Source organism: Mycetomoellerius zeteki, unplaced genomic scaffold, assembly GCF_001594055.1.
Source record: "Mycetomoellerius zeteki isolate Tzet28-1 unplaced genomic scaffold, Tzet1.0 scaffold252, whole genome shotgun sequence".
In the NCBI taxonomy this organism is placed as follows: Eukaryota; Metazoa; Arthropoda; class Insecta; order Hymenoptera; family Formicidae; genus Mycetomoellerius; species Mycetomoellerius zeteki.
The window spans coordinates 380,926-405,848 of NW_017257230.1; the positions used below are offsets into that span (position 1 = coordinate 380,926).

General features: G+C 36.7%; 1 protein-coding gene across 1 annotated transcript; it reads right to left on the bottom strand.

Annotated features, from left to right (window-relative positions):
- Window positions 1-1,431: 1,431 nt before the first annotated feature.
- On the bottom strand, window positions 1,432-23,428 carry LOC108723896 (uncharacterized). Its single transcript, XM_018449926.1, has 4 exons — window positions 22,996-23,428; window positions 22,157-22,418; window positions 18,781-19,088; window positions 1,432-2,058 (listed from the first exon to the last, which is right to left on the bottom strand). Exons 1-4 carry the CDS (start codon window positions 23,426-23,428, stop codon window positions 1,979-1,981), a joined length of 1,083 nt encoding a protein of 360 aa, XP_018305428.1. The 3' UTR covers window positions 1,432-1,978.
- Between the last annotated feature and the right edge of the window lie 1,495 nt (window positions 23,429-24,923).

The window sequence follows — 24,923 nt, forward strand, 5'->3', positions numbered from 1 at the left end:
TCTCAATTATCCTCCCGACGTGCGTAACTACAAACGATTGTTAATAACGAACGTTTTTATGTACAGCTTTCTACACGCACGAAAAATGTCCAAGGCCGTCGTCAACGCGAGGAATCGGTGGCTGGAGAGCCCCCGTTCATTGAGCTCGTGTCCTTTCTCATCCTGGAAGACATGTAAAAAAGCACCGAGGAGTCTACACTCTTTGTCAGTTTTGTCTGAACGATACGATTTCTCGCGGATCCGCGTAAAACTCATGAAATTCGTATCCATATGTTAATATTCGCAGATCGATATTACTGTGTACCTGATTCGGACCACGTATCTTTTCGCATTTAAAGAAGTACATGATAGACGAGAGGTCTCGTGTACCAGCCGATTTCTTCGCCGACGGCCAAATGCCACGTGGCATCATATTTTCGCGTGACTTCTAAATCGTTCCTTCGTTGTTGACATTCGGTGTGCAATCTATCATCGGAATTTTTGCAATGAACGAACTCTCGTCGAAGATCGTAATCGCATTCCTGAAGAATTACTGCTCGCATCCATGCAAATCAGGAGCTCTTAATCACTTCGTATTTATTATGATAAATCACGCATACTGGACGATTTATGAAAGCTATATTAAAAATTGCCAAATTCAATGTGAAGCATTTATTCGATCGAATAAATTAATAAATTATTATATATTATATAATAAATTATATATATATATATTAACTCTTAATACATACGATGGGTCATTAATTGTGTCCTGCGTATTTCTTTTCCTTGAAATATTAAAAGTACTTGGCTAAATAATGCTCTTTCCTTTTCAAATTCCTTCTAAAGATGTTAAAGTATACATAATGAAAAACATTTCGTATTTGTCGGAAACGGTTTACTCAAGTCCTTGTTAAAATTTTGTTGAATATTTCTTAGAATCATAAAATAACATAACGTAATTTATGAGGAAATAAACAAATGACATAAAAATAAATTTTAAAACGTAAATTTTAATAAGATGAATGAATAAAACATGTAATAATTTAGCATCATATTATAAATGTTAATTTTACTGAGAAAAATAAGCTTCCACGGTTTGTTTACAAATTATGTGAACATTACATTTTTTGGATTTATCATTTGAAATAATATTTGTGTTATATTTTCTAACATATTTATCTTGTGTTAAATTAACACATACATTTAAATAGACCGTATGAGACACATGAAATGTGTTAAATTTAATATAAATTTTCCAACAATGTAAGAATTACTTAATAATTTTTGTATTACTTTCTTTATAGTATTTTTTTGTAATATTTGTAAAAGTGATGAGAATAAATATAGACACGAAAAACTCAGCGTGTGTATTAAGGGTTAATATTTTATAATCTGTCATTAATATATTAAAAACAAATTTTACTATTAAGTACCATTAAGTACTGTCAAGTTTCAATAGTTAATTTATGACCCAATTTACCAGTATTTCAAATTGTATTCTAGTTTTGCGTTTCTAATCGGAGCGAAGCTTTATTGACGAAATTGAGGGCACCTAGTCTGCATCGATACGAGATACGAGTATATGTACCAACGTGTGACGTTTCCGAACGCGGCGATAATACAATCAACAGCGCAATATGGTATGCCGCGATCGGACTTTCGCGAGCTCGTCGCAATAACGTTTCTGCGACATACATGTATGCTGTATAAAGGAAGACGCATCTCTGGAGCGTCATGTTAAAATGCTGCGATACAACTAATCAGCGTCACTGCCGATTAAAGATTCGTTCTTTCTCACCGTCTCGGAATTTTTCCTCTGAATCGCCCGAACATCTCCTTAAAACTCGTTGGCGACGTATATTCCTGAACGACGTTGTTCGTTGCCGTGAAATGTCGTCGTGCTTCTCGCGAGACGAGAACTTCATATCACGTGGCTGAAGCGAATTGAGATCGACAGACGAGCGATGCATTTCCGTCCGGAAGAATTCGCCTCGTCTTAGGGAGGCGCCGTAACGTTCTCGGGCACGGAAATATCTCTGTTCAGGGAGTTCAGCAGCTCCTCGTTCTCCTTCCGTACTGAAACGATAAGAATACTGGTAAGTAAAATGAAAAACTTATCTTCTTAGAGACATATCACACTAAACTAGCATCTCACATTCCCGCACGTTTTCACAATGCGATCAAACAACGATCATATAGATTTATGTTACCTTTCTTCCGTATTGAGACAGATTTTTCTCAACTTCGGATTAAACTTAATCGCTCGTGAATCAAAAGTAGCACGAAACTTAAATTAGTCTTATCGAGCGTTGCGATGAAACTATATTACAGAAGTTAAATCCACGAGCAAAGTGAATTAACCGCGAAGAAATTCCATTTTACTTAAAACGATGAAGAAGGGTCGCAGTTAGTTTAAACTTAAATTTCGAAAGTCTCGGTATTCTGATATTTGATATTTTAGCTGCTTTCCTTTTAGGAGACACAATCGACACAAACGTCGTTTTGTCGTTCTTATTCAATGAATAATAAAGATAGAACGACACTTGTGTCAAATGTGCCTCCTAAAAGGAAAGTACTCTGTGAAAGTGAATCAGTGTATTATCACTGACTTCAGTGCTACACTTATAACTGATGTAATCAGTAATAATACACTAATTTATTTTTAAAGAGTAGCTTTTATAATTCTGGGTTAGTATCCAAACTTTCAGATTTCATTTCTCCAATTTACAATTATGGTCGGCCAGTTCCTTTGAGTCGGATGCGGGATTCAGGAAGCTGCTGTGCGTCAAGGTGATCACCACTGCCAACACCGAAGCCACCAGAAGGAAGATAAAGGTTCCCAAAACGATCATGGCGATTCGTCGATGACGTCGCGTTTGCTCGAGCTCCTGAGTGTCCTCTATCATCTTCCGCGTCTGCTTAACATCCACCTTTGTCTGGCGGATAGACTCCTTTCGAGGAGCTGCGGTACTTGCCCTTCGTGGCCTGGTTTTCTTGCTAACGCTGGCTCTTCTATCATCCCCTGAAGTTTCACGTCGTCGTCACATATTAATGTTAAAACGTTTTCCGTACGCCCACAGGAATTGATCGATAGAAGCGATAATCCTTTTTGTGGATGCTTCGAAGCAAAACGCGATACGTTCCATTCGTCTTTAATGCATTCGAACTATGACGTCACACGAAGTTGAGAAAGTTGAGTATTTTATCCGATTATATTTTGATGTCGAGAAAAGACAAAACATCAACTGTGAGTTATAAGCTCTACAAAGGCAATATTGATTCGAGGTTAATTATAGTTTCCTTTAATTAATTATGAGAAATAAAACATTTTCTTCTATTTACATTTAACTTTAATTTACATTAAATTCTCTTTCCAATTATTTCCTACCTAAAGGAGTCGGCTGCTGCTGTCTGCTGCAGCTGTTCGCCCTCGAGTGACTTGACGAGCTGAAACGTCTGCTGGACCGCTGATCGATGTCTAAGTTGCATCTAGAGCGTCTTGGGATACTCGTTTGAGAGTATAATAGATTAGGAGAAGGCGATCTGTCGCCGGAATCGGGAAGATAAAGACCGGAACGATCGTCCAGTTGGAAGCCCAAACTGTCTGGAGTGGGTGGATGCAGACTGGAACGATGACCTATCCGGGTACCATTCGTTTCGCCGGACAACGCGTAAACATCCTTGGCACGGTTATAGAATCCTGACGATAAATCCTGGCCGGTTGCCGCCGCGAAATCATCCACATAGAGAATTATCCTTTCGCACGACGCGACACTCGGCCGTCGATTCCGATCATCCCGATGATTAATGTCCATGGCGAGCGAATTAATGATCTCGAAAACGCGTCGAGAAGTCCAGAATATCGTTCTTCATCGTCATATCTTCGCCATCGATTGCTTTATGTCTATTTGACCGGCTTACACCAAAAGATATATTTTTCCGCGAGGGAATTGTAAGTCTGACACTTATAAAATGACTGATCTCTATCCCGTCATATTATCGATGATGTATATCGCATCTTCGAGGGTCACGTTATCCATCATTTTGTCCCCGTTGACTCGCTATCCTAAAGTACTATTATTAACTCGGAAATAATTATTTCTCAAAATAACGAATTGATTTCGAAGACGGAAACTTTAGTCGTATCCTCGCTGTTGGCTGCGGGAAAAGATTTTTATGGAGAGTAGGTGATAAATAACTGGAAAGCTATTTATATCGCGTCGTAAAGGGTGATTAAAGTAGATCGACCGCGGTTTTCACGGGTTCCCCATCACAAGATAGAACACTCTCTCTTGCAAGCGCTTTCGCGTTTAATCGCAACCACGATACACCGCAACAATTTAAGCGTGAGGGGGCCACATCGTCTTCCATAAACGTCAGCAGCGTGCGAATATTGTTGCAAGAATACCGCATAAGTGCTTTCCGTGTATAAGATGTTTACAGAATGTTTCGTATTACCCATATATTCGTCAGCTAATTATTCGATCTTACTACCATTTTACTCAGGAAACCTAAACCTTAGTATCACGATTATTGGCACATATTGACCAAATATTGACCCAATATACCTCCAACGTTTAACCAAAACACCTAAATTATTAAGGACCAAAAAATTATTCTATAATAATTTTATAACTTTAAATTTACTTCAAATACTTCATTTTTCCATTAAAATTAACAACGATATTATAATATTCTCGATTATAATAACTCTATATTATAATTTATTATAATATCGAGCTCTACGAAATTCGATGCGGATATTAAAGTTACATATATTCGTCGTAAAACAATGTGAAGTTCGAAAACAATAGAGATAACTTTAAAATCTTGTATAATGAGATGGTTAAACTGTATAACTATAACGATAACAAGAATAATGTTCTTGACCTTGATTCTCAAGGACTTTGAACTCGAAGACACGTAGTTATTATTAATTATCCTTGATAAGTAATGTTACATTGTGCAGGTATCTTATTATAATAAACCCGTTAGAAAGGCAAACGTTGACGCAATGAACATAACCATGCGTTAATTTTAAATTGTTATCGCTCCGATCAAATGCATCAAGTATTTTAAATAAAAGAAATAAAGCCAAAGGAAATCTATTAAAACAACCTTGTGCCTATAATTAGATATAACATTGCATAGTAGAAAACGTTCTGTATTTGTATTAGAAACGATTCACTCTTTGTTAAAACAAATCTTTGTTAAAATTTTGTGTTGAAATTTGAAAAACATATGAGTGTTAATTTAACACACATAATGTGATTATGTCATTTAAATATTTTATGTTGATATTCAATATTTCTTAGTGCCCAAATGACAATTTATAAGTGGATACATAATATAAAAATAATGTATTTTATAACATAAATTCTAAGCTAAATGAATAAAATATATATTAATTTAACATATTAATTTTAAAATATTAATTTTACTGAAAAAAATATGCTTCTATAGTTTGTTTATAATCTGTGTCAATATTATCTTTTTTGTGTTTATTTTTTAAAATAATATTTGTGTTATATTTCTTAATATATTCACCTGTTAAATTAATATAAAAATTTTAACCGTTTGGAACACGTGAAATGTGTTAAATTTAACACAAATTTTCCAACTGTGTAAATTTTATTCCTTTCGTGCTTATTGTTATATTTCGAGAAAATGGGCGCCGTGATGAAATTATCCCAAGTTTATGGCGCCGAGTAATGACGTAAACATTACGAAACGGTAATCTTGAGAACAGTAATTATAGAGAAGAAACAAAAAGTTCTTCAAGTAAAAGAAAAAGAAGAGAGACGGCTAAAAACGTCGATCCATGTGGTGAACGTCACCCTTGAGTTTATTGCGATGTGTATTTATAGCGATGTGGATCCAAGGCACCACCGATCCGCTCGCCGTGTCTCTTTCCTCGCGGTCCAAAATTCGCTGACGGATATACGCAAATTCCACGCGTACGACGCGCACGCACACATATTTCCACGCTCATGCCGACAAATATACTTGGCCAAATATTTAGAGAACTCAGCACCCATGGGTGGCGGTGGAAATTATATATTTGAATCTCGTCGTCGGCGCGTAGAACGAAGACGACGATCGATTTCTTGCCCGTCCCTTAAAAAAATCCTTTGGTAAAGTGAATTCGACGGATTCTCGACGAATGGATGGTCTCGTAGGATGGATGAGAACGCAAACGATAGTCTCAATGGCGGAGCCATCAATTTTTCTCTCCTGCTTCGAAACCTATCGTATTGAAACCACCAACCATAGTTATCCACCCGGCGAAGTGCTCTTAACGATAGTCACGGCTTCGATTTACCGCACTGCGATACCCGTGCGATCGAGGAACTGGCAAATTGATATCCGGAAACGGAAACTAGGTGTAATGGTATCGGATTCCCTTTGTTACGTCCGACGATCCCCGGGACCTCAGGTTTCCCAATTTACTTTGATTGAGTACATAATCGGATGAAGGTCTTGCCGCTCCGTAAGGTTGGATAAGGATTTATAGGCATCTCGACCCGAAAGACTCTTTGCGGTATGTGACAAATTGCTCAGGCGATCGCGTTTGAGACCGTAAATGCGATTTCACTTCATTCGTCGTATCCGGCGTACTTTTCTCCTATGGCATTTGAGATTGGTTCCAGCATCTCGCGCACTGAATTTCACATTGATCCGTCCACGCCTCACGCAATGCGCCAGATATCGGTAATCGATGATGCTCTTGTGCCGGTTACAGATGTTAGCATATACGAAATGCTGAATGCTATGAAGGACTTAATAATGTTCCGGATGTCGGAGATGCGCAGAAGAGCGAATGACAGGCGTAACAGGTGATACAAGCACTTACAGTGTCGCCGGAACTGCGGATGCTGCGCAACGGAGTTACTACCGGCAATGCTTCATTAATTTCCCAACCTCTCTCCCAATGCTCTCGTATCTATCGATGTCAGATCTACGTAATTCAGGTCGCATAGAGAATATTTTAGAAATTTAGAATACAGCGACGCCGTTATAATAAAAGTTTCAACGAAAATTTGTAACAAGAGAGCATTCCTAAACTAGAATGATAAATAATTTATTTTTATATATAAATGTAAAAAAATGTTTTAAAACTAAATAAATTAAAGAATTTAATAAATGAACTCTTGAATAATATATAGTTTTTTTATTAGTGTGGAAAAATGTTGTTTTAAAATATACTAAATAAACTAAAGAATTTAATTTAATTTTGTATAGCTAGTTTCAAGGCAGCGAATATTAAAACTTGACCTTTAAATGTTAAAGGATGATTTTTCCTAAATAATTTTAACAATAAAAATGCTGAATCAGTTCGAAAGAAGATAAATCCCAGATTATTTTCATACTGAATGCAATCAAGAATCATATATATCAAGTTTTAATAGGTATTATGATTAATTAATGTGAGATTTAGAGTTATTAATGAGTAAAGTTCGTAAATTATTTCTTGAAACCGTAATAACTTCACCGTAAGTTTAACATAATAAAAAGTAATATTTAAAAAATTGATATAAAAACGTTAAGAAATATCAATTATTTTTTAAAGAATTAAACGTGTCTATTAATTGTTAATCATTGACATATCTTATTTCAGCATTTTTAAATTAAGTTGAATAATACCTTTTAAATATTTATACTTTTTAATATAATATTAATCATGAAAAACGTAGTAGATTTTAGAGAGATTTCCAATTCTTTAAACTCTTACAATTTTCAAATGAGAAACATACGAATAATCCGAGCTCAGCCAGCTTTCTACCTTGGTGCAATAACTGAGGACTAATATTTGGAGCTCACGAATCGGAACGAGAATACTCGGAAAGAAGTGATTTCTGTCCGAATAAATGGAACTCGCTCGCATATTGCAATCCGCTATTTCCTCGTAAAAAAATCATACTACGAGGAAAAAGAGCTTTTAAAAGTACGGATATTAAATGAGACGCGCGAAATGTCATATTCACGATCTATGTTATTCCAATCGTAGTTATGTCTTCGACGTTTTAGTCTCCGCTTTTATTTTTCTTCCTCATAATTATCTCAAAGGAAAATGCTGTAGGCAATATTATTAGAGCGTATACCAATGATATTAGTGAAAAAATAATCACCGTCTTTTTTCGCAAGTGAAAATGCAAGGTACAAAATTATTCTGCGTAGCCTTATTTACGCCTTGCGCATTTATTTATACAAGAAAATCCTAAATATTTATTCTATTAGATCACCTGGATATCGAACTCGCTTTTCGAGCTTCATGTATCTCAAAGGCGCAATCGAAAGTAACTTGAGGCTTCGACCACAAACTTTGAAGTTTGAATTATAAACCGACTACACCACTGCCAAGGGAGGCATCTGTTTCAACACTGCCCAACGTTGTCCTAATTTTACGAGAAGGGAAATATTATTGAGACAACATAATGATGGATACGCTGATGATCAAGAGAAAGAGCTTCTTGAGAGTCGGGATAGTAAACGTTGTTATGGAACGATAGATTTGCAATCAAATGGAGAGATAACGTCGTTGAATATGAGACGCCCTTTCGCTCGAGCATCAGTTTATGGCGTAGATGAATGGAGATGACAGCGCGAATTGTCGAGTTTGCTGTGGAAGTGTGAGAAAATAGAACGCGAAATAGCATGACGACTGCACGCATCGGACGTCAGCATTTCCATTCTCAGGAAGCAGACGGAGTAAATCTAAAATTATATCAAATTTGACACGCTTATATACGTTAAAATCAGGAAAACAAGTTCTATAAAATGCAATAAAAAGTTTCCAAATCAGAACTGTGTGCCAGAAAAATTATAAAAGAAAAAATTGTGCTTTTTTTAAAAAAAAATTAATTATATAAATTTAATTTAATTATGCGCCTCTTTTTAAATATAAATTTAAATATAAATTTAAACCACTACTGAATATCCATACTACTTTTTTGCGTGATTTATCATAATTACATTCATTACTGTCACGCATTTTTTACCTATCCCAAAAGCGCTTTGCGCGAGAAGATGAACCTTTGGCTTTAAATCCGTGTTTCTCAGTAAAAGATTCGTGATACACTGCCAATTGCTGTTTACTTTATTGGCCTGTTATGAAGAACGACATACTATCCAATCTAATTTCAGCACGGGTTTCAACTTCGGTTCGGCTGTCGAAATTAACGGAGAACCGCGCGTAATGCAATTTCGCAGGAGTTATCGTTTCACTTCGAAAATCGCGATTGACATCGACAACTAAACACACAATTTCACCGCCAGTAAAATTCTTTCTGCCACCATTTTACGATTATTCAGCGACTTAAAGAAAGGAAATAAAGGCTAACAAGGATTACGATTTTCTACCAAAATTGCGCCAAAGTAGCGAAATCGTATTTCACTGCATCTCGCAGTAAATCTTGCAGATTGCTCTTTGTTTCAGTTATCATGAAACGAAGAAATATAGAAGAGTATCCATCATGATGATATATCGCATCATTATCTTCAGTCTGTGAACGTTAAATACAAGTACTGCACACAGTAAGAGACAATGAGCTGTCGAGGTGTCACGCTCTAATTTACCGCATGGATCGATCATAAACTGGCAACTTAGGCAGCGCCTGGAAGCTCCGAACTTACTCTCAGTTAATGGACTACCCGTGTAGTCCAGCAGCCAACGACGGCTGCGCAAGCTCCCAAAAGTGTAAGAAATCGCTTGTTCTCCATTTCCTTTTTTAATAATGAATGAGAGGAAAAATTGAGAAATCGACCGACTTCAGAGAAATTGACCCTGTTTTGGCGCAAAGTTGCTTTGACGTCAGTACACGTATCGCAGTTCTTCTAATGAATGTACACGTGTCTGTGTACGGAAGTGGGAAATTTCATTGAAATAATTGAAAATTATGCTATTTATCGACACCGATGCGCCAATTGACGCGCATATACAAATCGCATTATTTTAATGGCGCCGCTGCAGCGTGAGATCCGGGCTAGTTTCTCTTGTAAATGAAATTTTCATACGCGCCAAATACATTTCTGCGAGCAAACCATTTAAAGAATCCATGCGCCGAGAGAAGTGCTGGAACACGAGAGCTTTCAAATTACGACGGGAGTATTTACGGCCCACCGCTTTTAATCCGCTGAAACGCGAAAGAAGTCAAATCCCTCTGCCAAAACGGTTTCGCGAATTTGCCTTCCGATGTTCGGGGCCAGGATATACATTCGCAAATGATATAAACTTGTCTCAGAAATTCTAATGCGTTCGCACCTGTACGGTCCGTGAGTCAGAGATCGCGAGATCCATATAAACATGGACGTATAAAGGTTCTGATTTCAAAATAATGTAATAGTATACGAATTTAATTTGCATTGAATTTCACTCTCCAAACGCAAATGGGTTATCCTACATTATGTCATATTCTATACTACATTATTGCATTCAAAACTGACATAATATCAAATTTCTTATCCGAGAAACGATTCCCTTTTCCAAGTTAACGAATTAAACTGCGATAGTTTCTCTCTAACCTACAGCCTTGCGAAATAAATAGATAATATATATCAGTATGTTAAAAACTTATTTTGTAAAAATATAAAGTAAATAAAAATGAGATATATATTTTAATTAAGGATTGCGCGCATTCATAATATTTATCAATCCGCTCAAATCCCTCAAAAAAGAAAATATTCAATTCAAAAGAATATAAAATATCATTATAAAATATCAACATAAAATATCATTATATCAACGATATGGTAATATCATACGCATTATATTCTATATTGTTGCATTCGAAACCGACATAATATCAAATAATATCAAATAATTCTCTGAAATAGACGATTCCTGTTAAGTCAACAAATTATAACTACAACAGTTCCTCTCTAAATCTAAAATAAATAAATAATTTGTATCAATATACTAAAAACTTATTTTGTAAAAGTATAATAAAATAAAAATGAGACGTATATTTTAATTAATTAAGAATTGAATGCATTCATAATATTCATCAATCAACTCGAATCTCTAAAATACTTAGTCGCAAGACCATAAAAGATCATTATATCAACAATAATGTAAACTTATTATATTCTATATTACATTGTTGCATTCAAAACTAGTATAATATTGAATTTCTCATTCGAAATAAATAATTCCCATTTTCAAGTCAGCGAGTTATAACTGCGACAGTTCCTTTCTAATTTACAAAGTAAATAAATAACATGTATTAAAAACTTATTTTGTAAAAGTATAATAAAATAAAAATGAGACGTATATTTTAATTAATTAAGAATTTAATGCATTCACAAGATTAATCAGTCAGTCCGAATCTCCAAAATACTCTATCGCAAGAATATAAATAAAAGATCATATTACCGATAATAACGATGATAACGCGTTATATTCCATACTACATTGTTTCATTCGAAACTAGTATACCTAATAACAAATTTCTCATCCGAGTAACGATTTTCAAGTCAGCGAATTATATTTGATAGTTTCTCTCTAATCTACAGCTTCGCGAAATAAATAGACAATACGTATTAATATGTTAAAAACTCATTTTGTAAATCGTGCGCATTCAATATCTATCGACCGGAAATCCCCAAAATACTCAGCGAAAACATAAATGATCATCATATCAAGAACGATGACAACGCGTCAATTCCTCGTGATGCGCCGAATGTAGTTCACTACGATGTTCTGCGACACATAGGTGTCATCTGATCACACATGACGACGCAACGGCCGCGAATTGTCATCGCTCGGAGTTATGCAAATACACCGGACACGTATAATTTGCGCAGTAGATGTCATCTCCTAACTGCACAAGATCGATACACACTGCTTTACGATATTGCCGAGGCGCACTGTGCGCTTAGCATAATGGCCAACAGCGTGTTACTCGTGTTACGACATTGTGAAATAAGCTGTGATGCTCTTTAAAAATTTTACTCATCTCTGGTCTCCCTGTTTCACTTGTCCCCCATCTCCGCATCCCGTTTCCGTGACAGCGAAATAAAAAAGAATGCATTCATAATATTCATCAATCAACTCGAATCTCTAAAATACTTAGTCGCAAGACCATAAAAGATCATTATATCAACAATAATGTAAACTTATTATATTCTATATTACATTGTTGCATTCAAAACTAGTATAATATTGAATTTCTCATTCGAAATAAATAATTCCCATTTTCAAGTCAGCGAGTTATAACTGCGACAGTTCCTTTCTAATTTACAAAGTAAATAAATAACATGTATTAAAAACTTATTTTGTAAAAGTATAATAAAATAAAAATGAGACGTATATTTTAATTAATTAAGAATTTAATGCATTCACAAGATTAATCAGTCAGTCCGAATCTCCAAAATACTCTATCGCAAGAATATAAATAAAAGATCATATTACCGATAATAACGATGATAACGCGTTATATTCCATACTACATTGTTTCATTCGAAACTAGTATACCTAATAACAAATTTCTCATCCGAGTAACGATTTTCAAGTCAGCGAATTATATTTGATAGTTTCTCTCTAATCTACAGCTTCGCGAAATAAATAGACAATACGTATTAATATGTTAAAAACTCATTTTGTAAATCGTGCGCATTCAATATCTATCGACCGGAAATCCCCAAAATACTCAGCGAAAACATAAATGATCATCATATCAAGAACGATGACAACGCGTCAATTCCTCGTGATGCGCCGAATGTAGTTCACTACGATGTTCTGCGACACATAGGTGTCATCTGATCACACATGACGACGCAACGGCCGCGAATTGTCATCGCTCGGAGTTATGCAAATACACCGGACACGTATAATTTGCGCAGTAGATGTCATCTCCTAACTGCACAAGATCGATACACACTGCTTTACGATATTGCCGAGGCGCACTGTGCGCTTAGCATAATGGCCAACAGCGTGTTACTCGTGTTACGACATTGTGAAATAAGCTGTGATGCTCTTTAAAAATTTTACTCATCTCTGGTCTCCCTGTTTCACTTGTCCCCCATCTCCGCATCCCGTTTCCGTGACAGCGAAATAAAAAATTCACGTACTTCGTAGTACAATTTTACGCGAAAGCATACGATGTAAAAGCAATGCGGGGCATTAGCGCTTCAGAATTATAATGCCGGTATAGACTTTAATACACACGGTTTTGTAAGAGGAATAAATGTAAAATTTTGTTTACCGTTTAATATATATTTACAAATTCCTCAGTGAATGTTAACTTGGAACCGGGAAATTAACGAGTAAATTTCCATCAAATTTCAAATGTAGGAAATGTATGAAGCGGTCAGATTATGGACTTCTGTTCGAGCATTGACTCAAAGGACAGTATATAATTGGCAGGCGGAAGTGATTAAAGACCGCTAATTGATTGATCACTTGATCCAGTGCGCATAAAACGCACGATTGACGAGGAAATGATCGTAATGAATCAACTACAGCAATTGTGGGGTGCAACCAAATGTCAGCAATGACGATCACTCTATATCCGTACCCTTTAATGACGTGCAACGTCAAAATCGAACGGTGGCGAAAATCAACCGCTGTGTTCAGGCCTGACCTGATTCTCGCTGTGAGCGCGAAACGATGTAAACGCGAAGCTGTAAAGTGCCGAAATGAGACGCCTTCCGTGAAATTTGCACACAGAAAGTCATCTTGCAAATTTAGGATCAATACGATACCCGATAATTTTATCGATCACGTAGCAACTGTTATAGACATTCGACGACTATTTTTCGCTGTTTCCTCAAATTCGCGAACGTCACGACAAGCGAGAGTTTACTTCGAAATTCAATTAAATTAATAGCGTTTCCTCGCTATGAACAGTGTTTGCAAAATGGTCTAAAAATGTATCCTATACAGGGTGACCTAACATTAAAATCTAATACTAGAACTTAAAATATCTCCGTTACTTTTGATACGAGAAAGTGTCTAAAAAGAACTTATTCGCCTCGAAGGAAATTAATCCAATTATTGTTATAAATAAATATTATTTTAAGATCGTTATTTTTAAGATTTAAAGATTATTTTGGTACAGTAAATTCACCTCAAAGGACGATCTGAAGATTAACATATCCTGTTAAATTTGTGTATATTTTTTTGTCAGTTATAATAAAAATATAGACAGTGATAATAAAAATTTGATATCTCCAAAAAATTGCTGATAATCTTTAAATCTCAAAAATAATGATCTTAAAAAAATTTTTTTACTTGTAACATCTAATACAATACTTGTCTATTTGAAGCAAATAAGTTCTTCCTTAGACATTTTCTCGTATCATCAAAAATAACGGAAATATTTCAGGTTTTAACATTAGGTGACTCATCCTGTATATTAAGAAATATATAGAACGCTATTAGAAAAAGTGTATAGAAATTTAGACATACAAAGCTAAAAGTTTATATAAATTACTTATTATTCATTGAAACAAACAAAAAGTATCTTTTGTTGCAAAACGTTAATTTTATAATTTCATTTAACTCAATCACTTATGGTAACTCAATCACGCAATAGTATATTATTAAATGTTACTCCAATCTGTGATGAGAAATATAAAAGCTATAAATATGTATGACGAAAGATACATATTCAATTAAATTAAAATATTGTAGATATTGACATCGACAAAGGTAGACGTAAAGGAACGTCGCATCTGGTGCGAATCAATACGGTACCATTTTTGCAAACAATTCTGTCCGAGCACGAGACAACATCCGATACATCTGAATATTGAAATCCATTTAACTCGATTATATATAAAAATAATTAATCGATTTTATATATACATATATATATATATATACATATAAACGATATTCACGGATAATTAAAATCTACAGTGAAACTTAATTTTAATATGAATGCGACATACAAATATCACTGGATATTTATACAGCCAATTAATAATTTTCCTGTTTATTACATATGCATAGTTGACATGATCTCGCAAAGATTAACAAATCTATGACATTTCACGCAAAATTTATAAACTTTACTTAATAATAATTCATACTCTTATCCAAGAGAAATATATTTTCACGGCGCGGCAAGAAAAAAATGTTGAAATTAGATATAATGAAGAAATATACAAATTAATTGTCACACAACTTTGTAAAATCTTGAAAAAGAAGAAAATTAATTTCACACACGATATAAAATAATCCTATACCGTTATTTATCTTTGAAATTTTATTAGTTACGATGTTAAATATTATCAAACGTTTGCGTCGAGGATGGAGATGATCATGAAACGAAAGATTAATAATCTTATCTCCTCGGATCAATAATGCCGCAACACTTTTCCAATCTACCGCACACGATGACATCCGCTTCCGCAAATCTCTCTATGTAGAAACATCGTTTGAACCGTGTAAGTTTCAGTATCGACTCTGACTTGTTGATTTCGCGCGCGATAGTGTATTTATACAACGTCATCCGCACTTTGACGCGTTCTATCGGAAACAGATATTGCTCATGCAAGTAAAAGTTAAAAAAAATGCAAATTTTAATATATTTTTAAGCAGAATCGAGGTAAATAATCTAAATTAAATCCGAAAAGGTTTTACAACAAATAAACAATGTTATTACAACATTTAGGACAAGATTTTTCAACGCATTATCTGAATCTATTTCTACACAATCACAAAGCGAAATCCTTATTTTATATTGACGATAATTAATTTCTACAATAGAATACTTTTATTTCGCGTAATGGTTGCTGGTGTCAGCGATTTAACGGCGGTTAAGCGATCTTTAGAATTTCGAAGCGTTAAAATTGCGTTGCTTTTGCCGTCGGCGATTACCACTAAAGCGCGGTTTTATTTTTGCCTTACTGCTCTCGAGCACGGATGTCCAGGAAATTGTTTCCTGTCGAGAAGAGAGACGAGAATTAACTCCTGTAGACCCACTCTAACAATTTTGCGAGAGAAAAATGCGGGCACCAGAAACGTGAAAGCTGGGTGGAGATTTTAATTCTATTTCTTACGTGGAGCACCCGATTGAACCATAACTACGATAGGAAGGTCACCGACGGAACTGTAATCGTGCCACGGGGTAACATCCTGGATCCTGCGACACTCGGTCGTCACAAGAGGATCAATGACACTGCGGATCAGCGAGACAGTCGTTTGACGCGCAAAAAACAACGCGCACTTGTCGAGAGTTACTCTCGGCGAGCTTTCTCGACCGTGGAACGAGCTTCAAGGTGGCTTAGCTGCGGAAATCCGACGGCTGACTGGAGGGTTCGCAGACGCGCGCCTTTAATTTAGAAACACGAAGCGCCCTCGACCTCGCACGCTGCATGCGGTTTATTTGTGCCAGTGGAAATTCGTGCATTGTACATTTGTGTGTATAATCTTGCACACTTTACGATTTGTATAAGCCTAACGCAGAAATACTTATGTGTTGGTTCCGGCATTCAGGAGTATCATCAGTCTGCGTATAATATATGCTACCAGTTATAATTGAAATTCTCTATGCACTCTCTTTTCCTCGACGGGAAGAGCCCTAATTTAGAGAACCAACGATGGTTTGCTATCTAGTAAGAGGAAACGCGGTTTTGTGGTTTTCAGTGTAAGGAAACGATGCAAGTGTCAACCACGAAACCGCTAACGACGCTGACCAAACTGTTATCGCATCGGAAGTAACCTGGCAATCACCATGACCAAATCACCTAGCCTTGAGTCACTTCACACATTAACTTTATGTCCGTTTCGAGCAATGCAATTTAATTTTAATCTTGGTTTAATTAATTCTTTATCTTTTTCTAGTTTTAAGAATTAAAAAAGAATGAAGTGTAAGTTGAACCGAGATTAAAATTAATCTTTTTATACGCTACATTTTAATTCTTTTCAATATGCATGATTTGAATTAAAAAAATTCTTTGAAAGAGTAATCTGTATCTAATATTTTTCGGAATTATATCATAAATTCTTTGCAAAATTTTAAAATGATTATTTACATTATTATTAAATCGAAGGTCGATTTAATGTGCTATTATTATTTTAACTTCAGTCTATTATTGCGTTGCAAGTCTGAGAAACCGAATCAACGCGCAATTTATAGAACTGTAAAGTGTGCATTTGAAAATTTACACATAAATATTATTAAGTGCTAAGATTTACTTCGAATATAGGATTCTTTCTCTTATTTACATTAATTTCGTAATTATTCTTAGTTATATGCATTAAACAAATTGTAAATATTAATTTAATGATAAAAAATCTTCAGAGAGAATTAATATAAGTATTTACAAAAAGAAAGAAGACAGGTCTTTACGAAAGATTGGTCTTTACGAATGACGGATGATAAAAGGAAGAAAAAGAAAATTAATCAAATTTGGATTCGTGAGAACCTGGCACTGCGCTTAATCGGATCTGCTTAAGCGACAATATTGTTTCTCAACAGGATTGTATAATAAAGATGTATTAAATCATTAATGCTTTGCAACTTCATCCGGAGGTTACTACCCTTGGGACCGTCTTGCATATTTTAGTGCCGGTAATCCGGCATGATTTTCTCCCACGTTCTCAAACGTAAATCCACACTACTATTTAGCTACTATTTTCAGTCGCATCGCGTCAATCATTGGATGGCTTTCCGCCCGTGAAAAGTCCGCAGTGCGAGATAAATCGTACGTTTTACAGCGTTCTAATAAAATCATTGAGGAATAAACGCATTTATCGAGCACAGAACATTTTCTAAAAGATCTCCTTGAGCATCTCCTTCGTAAATTTAACAAAAGAAGAAAAGAAAGAAAGAAGGAAGATCGTGCTAACGCAAGTGGGTTACAAAATACATCAAATAAATTATACAGTGAGATATATATGGAATAAACGCGCAACGCTCGATTTTCATATGATTAATGTCCATTTCTACCAGTGTAGATTAACTTTAATCTCGATTTAAATGTAGAATGCTATTGCTATTGAACGATACAGTATTGTTGTCGATACGTCAATTTTACATAAAAGAAAATAGGCCATTCTTAATTAATGTGACAAATTTCCATATATTTTATAAACAAAATATTTATAATCTAGACTTTTATAAACACAAATAACCTAATTATTAATTTAAAAAGAAAGAAGTAATAAGCATATTATTGAATTTGAATTCAATCTCAAAATGATATGGCCAATTATGTATATATCTCATACACTTAAATAAAATAATAAAGTATATAATAACACACAAAAAATGCTGAAAAAATTAAAACTCACTTATCACACTCTGTTATAATACTGATCCGAGATGGTCCAAACTGATATAAGTATAATGCACAGAATTTTTAAAATTTGCTTCACTTGTCCTAGTTTTTAGCATGGCTGAATGGACGTTCTAATGACGACTAAAGCATAACTTAGTGCTTAATGACTTCATTATTTATATATAAAATTTACGTAGCGATAGCATTTTGGAATTAACTCTCAAGTACTGCGGTTGGTCCGTTGGCCACGTGAAAAGAAAACAAAACACTATATATCTGTCTCATTTTCAATACTTTCATAAAGACTGATTTATAACGGCTTAATTAATAAAACATAGATTTATAAAACTCTTGTGTTTTTATTCCAGTTTTTTTAAATTGACGTCCCAGGGACTTCAATAAAAGTGTTACTATTTTTTACCTCAGTACTTAGAGGTAACTTACTCGTTATCTTTTTCTAGTTTTAAGAATTAGAAAAAGATAACGAGTAATTTAAACCAAAATTAAAGTTAATCTATATTAGTAAAAATGGACATAAGAATGAAGAATTTATTGTCGCAATCGACTCACCCATATCATCAATTATAGGCGCCATTCGCAGCGTAACACCAACCAAAAGTAAGGACATGGCGAGCAGAAGACAAGCGGTCGCGACGATCGTCCATCGTGCACGAGGCGGAAGTTCCTCGGGGTCGACGAGTTCCTCGTCCGGACCGACGGGTTCGATCTTGCGTCGTTTACGTTTGCGCTTTCTTCGCGGTCGGTGATACCTTCCCTGAACCTCGTTCACCTTCTCCGGTCCGCTCAGAGTCTCTTCTTCCTCCAGCTCGTCGGCTACGTTCAACGCCACGTAGTCGTCGTCGTCGTAATGAATTTTTCTGAAAAAAAAAAATATCGGAAAATCAGAAAAGATTCTTCTCTGTCAATAAATATTTACTTGGAAATATCGAGTGAGTGACGATTTGCTTTGAAATGACACATGCAAAAACCACGAGTAATATACCAGGCTATTGTTTCCACAATAGCGGCTATATTGATCATCGAACCGTTATTCTCGAACAAAACCGTTTCAGAAATGAAATGTGCGAGTACTCTGGCTGCGTCTGACGTTTCATTTGAATGAAAAAAAATATTTTCCTTGTGTACCTCACGACGTTCAAAAATAAACTTTTTCCCTCTTGAATTGTCTAATAATAGAAAACAAATGTCAATATAAATTTACAAATTAAATTGTCTAACAATAAAAAACAAATGACAATATAAATTCACAAATTCTTAAAACATTTTTTAAATGTCTGCTTTTAAAGAAAAGGTTGTTTAAATAGGAATCGAGAGCTTCGCCTTTTCTTAGACTGTTCTTACAATGAAATTTCATATTCATTTTCTGAATACATAAAACATGTTCATTTTCTGAATAAAACCGAGCTATCGATGTCGTTAATTAAAATCTACATTCATTCGCACTTCGTTCGCAATTTGAACAGCGGAACACGGTTCCGACTTTAGTACTGATTGTAAAGGCTCAAAAAAGGGCGAGCGACGAACGAGTATCGATCATCGTGGTACCTGCATTGTTCGTGAAACTTGAGAAGTTGCCGTACCGGGTGGCGGTGACTGAAAAGCCAACATTCATTGTTATGTACCGCGTACCCTCAATCGAGACTTGGAATTAAGAACGTTACCCCATTTTTTATCAACAGAAGCGATTGAACGGCACAAGAGCGGAAGCTCACAAAAATCAACCACGTTTTTGCAATGTAAAGGAATTAAACGTAAATGTATGAAAATAATAAATCTATTATATCTCCACGTATATTTCGAAGTTTAAAGCCAAAATTAAAATTCGAAATTAAAAACTTTTGATTAAATATATAATTTTATAGATATCATAAAAATGCAGGCTGCGAATAAGTCTTCGTGATATTAAATATGGAAAATATTTCACAAAAAGTGGTTAAAAATGTATTGATAAAAATAAAAATAGTAGTGAGATAGAGCTATGTATAGTTTTGCTGACGTACTAAAGGTAATATAGAGCATCAAAGAAGACGCCTGATAAATTTGCGGTAAAATTGTTCAACTCGTTCTCTATCACATATCGAAGCTCGGTAATGCACGGAAAAGCGGGCCAGCAATTCGATATACGTTCATAACGGCCAACGAGAAGCAGACCCTGGTATCGAGCTGAACAAAGAACAATCGTTGCATTATCTACGTCACACACACGAAGGCCATCACGTGCTCTCTGAGTATAATTTTAGAAAATGCCGCTGGAATAGGACGGAAAAGTGGAAAAACGATAACCGAGGTGCCGGGACATTGTGGAGGACTGGAAATTCGAAGTAGTGATAACAACCGGCGTGTGGTCAGACAATGGCGATTCACGTTGATTCTCGTATTATCACCGTTTGCACTCTCCGTCGCGTCCGTTAAAAGGAATTAGATCTTGCGAAATATATGAATATGTACATTTCGTTATTCTGCAGTCATGCGACGATAAAGTTAATTCCTGGATATTTTAATATAATGTATCCAAAGTTCATTTATTAATAACGCTTATCGAGAGAATCGCGAAAAGCTTATAAATAGAAGTCTCTATCTACAGCGACAGGATACTCAATTAAGAGGAGATATTCGATAAAGAGAGAAAAGTAAATTGATATATACTAGTAGATTTCACCATATCGAGAAAGACCGTATTAAGTAGTAGTAAACGTTGATGTTGAATCAGTCACTTTGGCAGTTATTTTCCCGTGCAAAAAAAAGTTTCAATTAATATTGCCTCTATGACACATCGGACAGTTATTTGGTAACTGTCAAGATACGGTATCTCGCGATCTTGCACACACACACACATATATATAGGCCACTCTCGTCATTACGTTACATTTAACCGAACACATCAAATACAATTTATCAGTACAATTTAAAAATTAAAAGGTATTTCTTATATTTTTTCAATAAATTAATGGAATTTATACTAATTGCTGAAGCGTTGTGTTATTACATTTAATTAATTAAATGTACTTTTATCTGCGTTGTGAATAATTTGGTATTTCGAAAATATGTATTTTTAGAGAAATTTTAATTAACAGAAATTATTTCTGAAAGTAAACCGCTAAATTATGTGATAAAGCACGAGAGCTCCTAGTGTTAAATTGATTAACGTAGAACAGTTATTAGAGATGTCCTTCCACATCGCATCCTCAAAGGTTGTCAAATGCATCTGCCGCGCGTAATTTTAGAGATCGTTTCGCCGAATTAAAAAAAGGAGGAAGGGCGGGATATTGAGGCGATGACACCTGTTCGTGATCGCTAATCGCCAACGGCTATCACCCCAGTTTCATTACACGCTCCAACTGCGCGCTCGTCCTTTGTCGCCCAGGTGGTTCAGTCGCCAAACCATATTTGCCGAGAGCGGCATGTGACGGAGGCGCGCAACCACGCACCACGCTGACCCAGTTCCACTGGGTGCGCTGGCTCATGCCGAAACCGTGTCTTTCTCTCTCTCCTCGTGGTCGACCGATCGAATATAGAAGAAGGACAAGAGATGCAGCAGCATTCCTGGCGACCCCGTAAACGAGAAGACGGGGAGCGAAGGCTCGCGAGTGGACGAGTTTGCTACTAATAGGCAAAAACCTTTAGTTTGCTACTAAAGCTGAAGAACCGCAGCTTTATCCGTAAATGCGAAAAGTTTGCCAAAGTATACGCAAAGATTTCCTGACACGTTCCGAATTTCCACGAAAGAGGATAAGCTAGTTCCGGAATTTAAAGTCAATTTGTTCTTAGCGAAGACGTTTTTATCGCGACGTCCTAATTCTCGGTATTAAGAAAATAGTATGACTCGATTCTAAAAGAAATCTTATTCTCTCTACGAAATCCATTAAAGATTTATCTTGCCGACATTTGTTATTGTCGCATACAGTTGTATACTTCAAGTACTTACAATTGAGCTGCGCTTTGAGAAAAGTAGCAGGCACTTCGGTGCAGCCGCGGATATTCGCAGGAGTCGCCGAGGACTTCTTTAGCCCTTTCGAAATTTATTAGGGCCACGTCTTGGTCGCCGTCAATGCCAAGCAGCTCGAAGCGCGAATCGAGGCCGGCGTGAACATCTTGAACGACACCTTGGAGAACATTTGGGCTCCTCGAATGCCTGCGCTTCTTTCGAGGGCTTCGAGGACTTTCGGAGGCTCTTCTCCGTCCCCTTCCTAGTAGAACAGAAGCATAATTAGTGAATATCGGTCAGCCCTCATCAATATTTAACGTAGTAAATATTTTCGTTGCGTTATTTTTATGCGTCGAGCCAAACTGGAGAGGAAATTTTGTATACTATTTATATTTTTTTTACAATATATTTTGTTTGTTATATCTCTTTTCTGTTTGTATCCCATATCTTTTATTATCACTTTCTTTTATTTTTATTTATTTTCGTTATATTTTTCCATTTATATTTTTTTTTTATGTTAGATATTTTTCCTTATTTTCATTCGATCTATTTATTTATAGAGGGTTTGCCCCATAACAATAATAAATGCCTTATTTATCTATTTATAGTCTATCAAACATTTATTTAATTTTTTATTCAAATTCGCGCGTGTGATTGATGATTAAACCGATTAACGTTTTACTTAATATATTTATGCAAAGAAAAATCTCATAAAAAGATAAATCTCTTTAGTTTTATTAGATTGAAAGGATCCAAACTAATTTCTTATTATGTTATCGCCATAAAAACTAATTCTCGCCAATTATGTTATATTCATAAAAACGACTGCATACACTTACCATTAGATAATTTATGCTGAGAATGATCCGCCGCGTTGTTGAGGTAATCACTCCCGCAGGGCGCGGAGTCGTGACGTCTGCGATGATGGCGGTGGTGCTGGTGCTGCTGGCCTTTCTTCTTATTGTGTTGGTGCTGCTGTTGCTGCTGCTGCGAATGATGATGATGATGATGGTGGTGATGATGGTGATGATGGTTCAACGAGGAGGAGGCCGTCGAGGTTGAGGTCAATCTAGGTCGACGCGGACTGGTGGGCGCGCTGCCGGAACGTCGGCTAAGCGTCGACGACGCTTTCATCGCTTCCACTTTTGTCTCCACCAGGGCGGCGAGGACAGCCTCCAAACGCGCCACTTCCATGCCGCCGTTGCCACCATCGTCCGTCGATACCGCCTTGTCGGCGACATCGGAAGTCGACGGCGTCACCGTCACCGTCATCTCTTCACCTGCCTTCGCCACCGCTGTCACATCACCACTCTCATCAGCGACGATCGTGGCGATCGCCGTCGTGCGATCGGTTGTGGCGCGGGAACGATCGGCCCGCTGCCGAAACGATCACAAGCCCTCCTCTTTCCGCTTCGCTGCGACGGCACTCCTGTTGTCCGCTGACGACAGTTCCTGCAGGAAGCGCGACAACATCAAGCCGACCGCCTGTGTCACCGACCGCTGGACCAGAGACAGAGATAGAAAGTGGGAGACTCGTGACGTTGTTCTCTCTCGGCCGCGGTTCCTTATCGGTTACTATCGCCGCGACGTTGTTCCGCTGGCCGTACCGTTCATTAATCTTCCGTAGGATTTCCGGGCGACGCTACTAACGATCTTCTTCCCCAGTAACGGTAACAGCTACAAGCCGCATAAAAGCTGGTAATCACCGTCGTTCCAATACGTCCGCATTAGCAGCCAGTGCTTTTTGCATCAATGGCCGTGTAAGGGAAATATCCTTCTTCTTCACTGAATCGAAAACGAGCAGGCTAAACGCTCGTTTCTATTTCTCTCGCGTGCCAAATGATGTGCGCAATTTATGTAAATATCTCGATACTTGCGCAAGCATCTTGCTGGCAGTATCTAACTCGGCTCTGTTTGCTTACCGCTAATTGCTCTACTTGGCAAGAAAGATAAGACATTGATAATTCTTCATTTGTTCCAATTTCTTGTGCTTCTCGTCGCTGTTCCGCAGTGGATCCAAAACCGCGAAGATTCAAGATCCCCGCAGATGTAACTGCACGCCCGATTAGCTCGCTCGGGCGTGCTCGCCACGTCAGGAAGCAGTCTGAATTCGTTCTGTTGCCTGGAGCCAATCGATGTTCGGCGAACCGTTCTTGGCTGCAACGGTCAGCTTCGCGATGCGAGTCTTAGCCGGATTTTCGCTCCATTATCGGCGATGGCCGTGCATTATCTGATGGCAAATATCAGATGATTCGCCGTGCTCGACGAGACGGATGATTCCCCGCGGTTGCCGTAAATTTCTTCCAGCGGTTCCGCCGGCGCTCGCGTTTCCATCATACGCGAGTATCTTTTCCACAAGTGTCTGCTTTACTGGATGATTAATCGAAGCCACTATTTGCGCAGGTGTGTACGCGCGGATAATCGAAAGCACCCGATAAACCCGATATCGCTTGCCGGTGTCGCATTACGTTTCTTAGTCTCTCATTGCGAAATCTCAGTGTTCGTTACACCGCCGTCGTATCTTTCCAATGGATACAATTTTAATGCGGCGAAAGATAATCTTCAATCACCTATCGATTTTCCACGATTGGCTGCGACGCCCGATGCTTTCGAAATACTTGACGTCCTTTAAATCACCAAGAATACGCATTTGAGTATCATTTGGTGACACAAACCTCATAGACATATTGTGTTTATGTGTTTCGCAAACACAAAATCATGCTCGTGACGCGATTATCGAAATATTTAAATCGGGGCAATCTATTTG

Bases quoted from the DNA above. Each gene is read 5' to 3' on its own strand.
- LOC108723896 (XM_018449926.1), bottom strand. From the start codon at position 23,428: ATGACGGTGACGGTGACGCCGTCGACTTCCGATGTCGCCGACAAGGCG. The intron at 22,419-22,995 runs GTAAGTGTATGC...CTGTTCTACTAG, and splicing joins TCAGCATAAATTATCTAATG to GAAGGGGACGGAGAAGAGCC. The intron at 2,059-18,780 runs GTGAGTCGATTG...TTATCGTTTCAG, and splicing joins GCCTATAATTGATGATATGG to TACGGAAGGAGAACGAGGAG.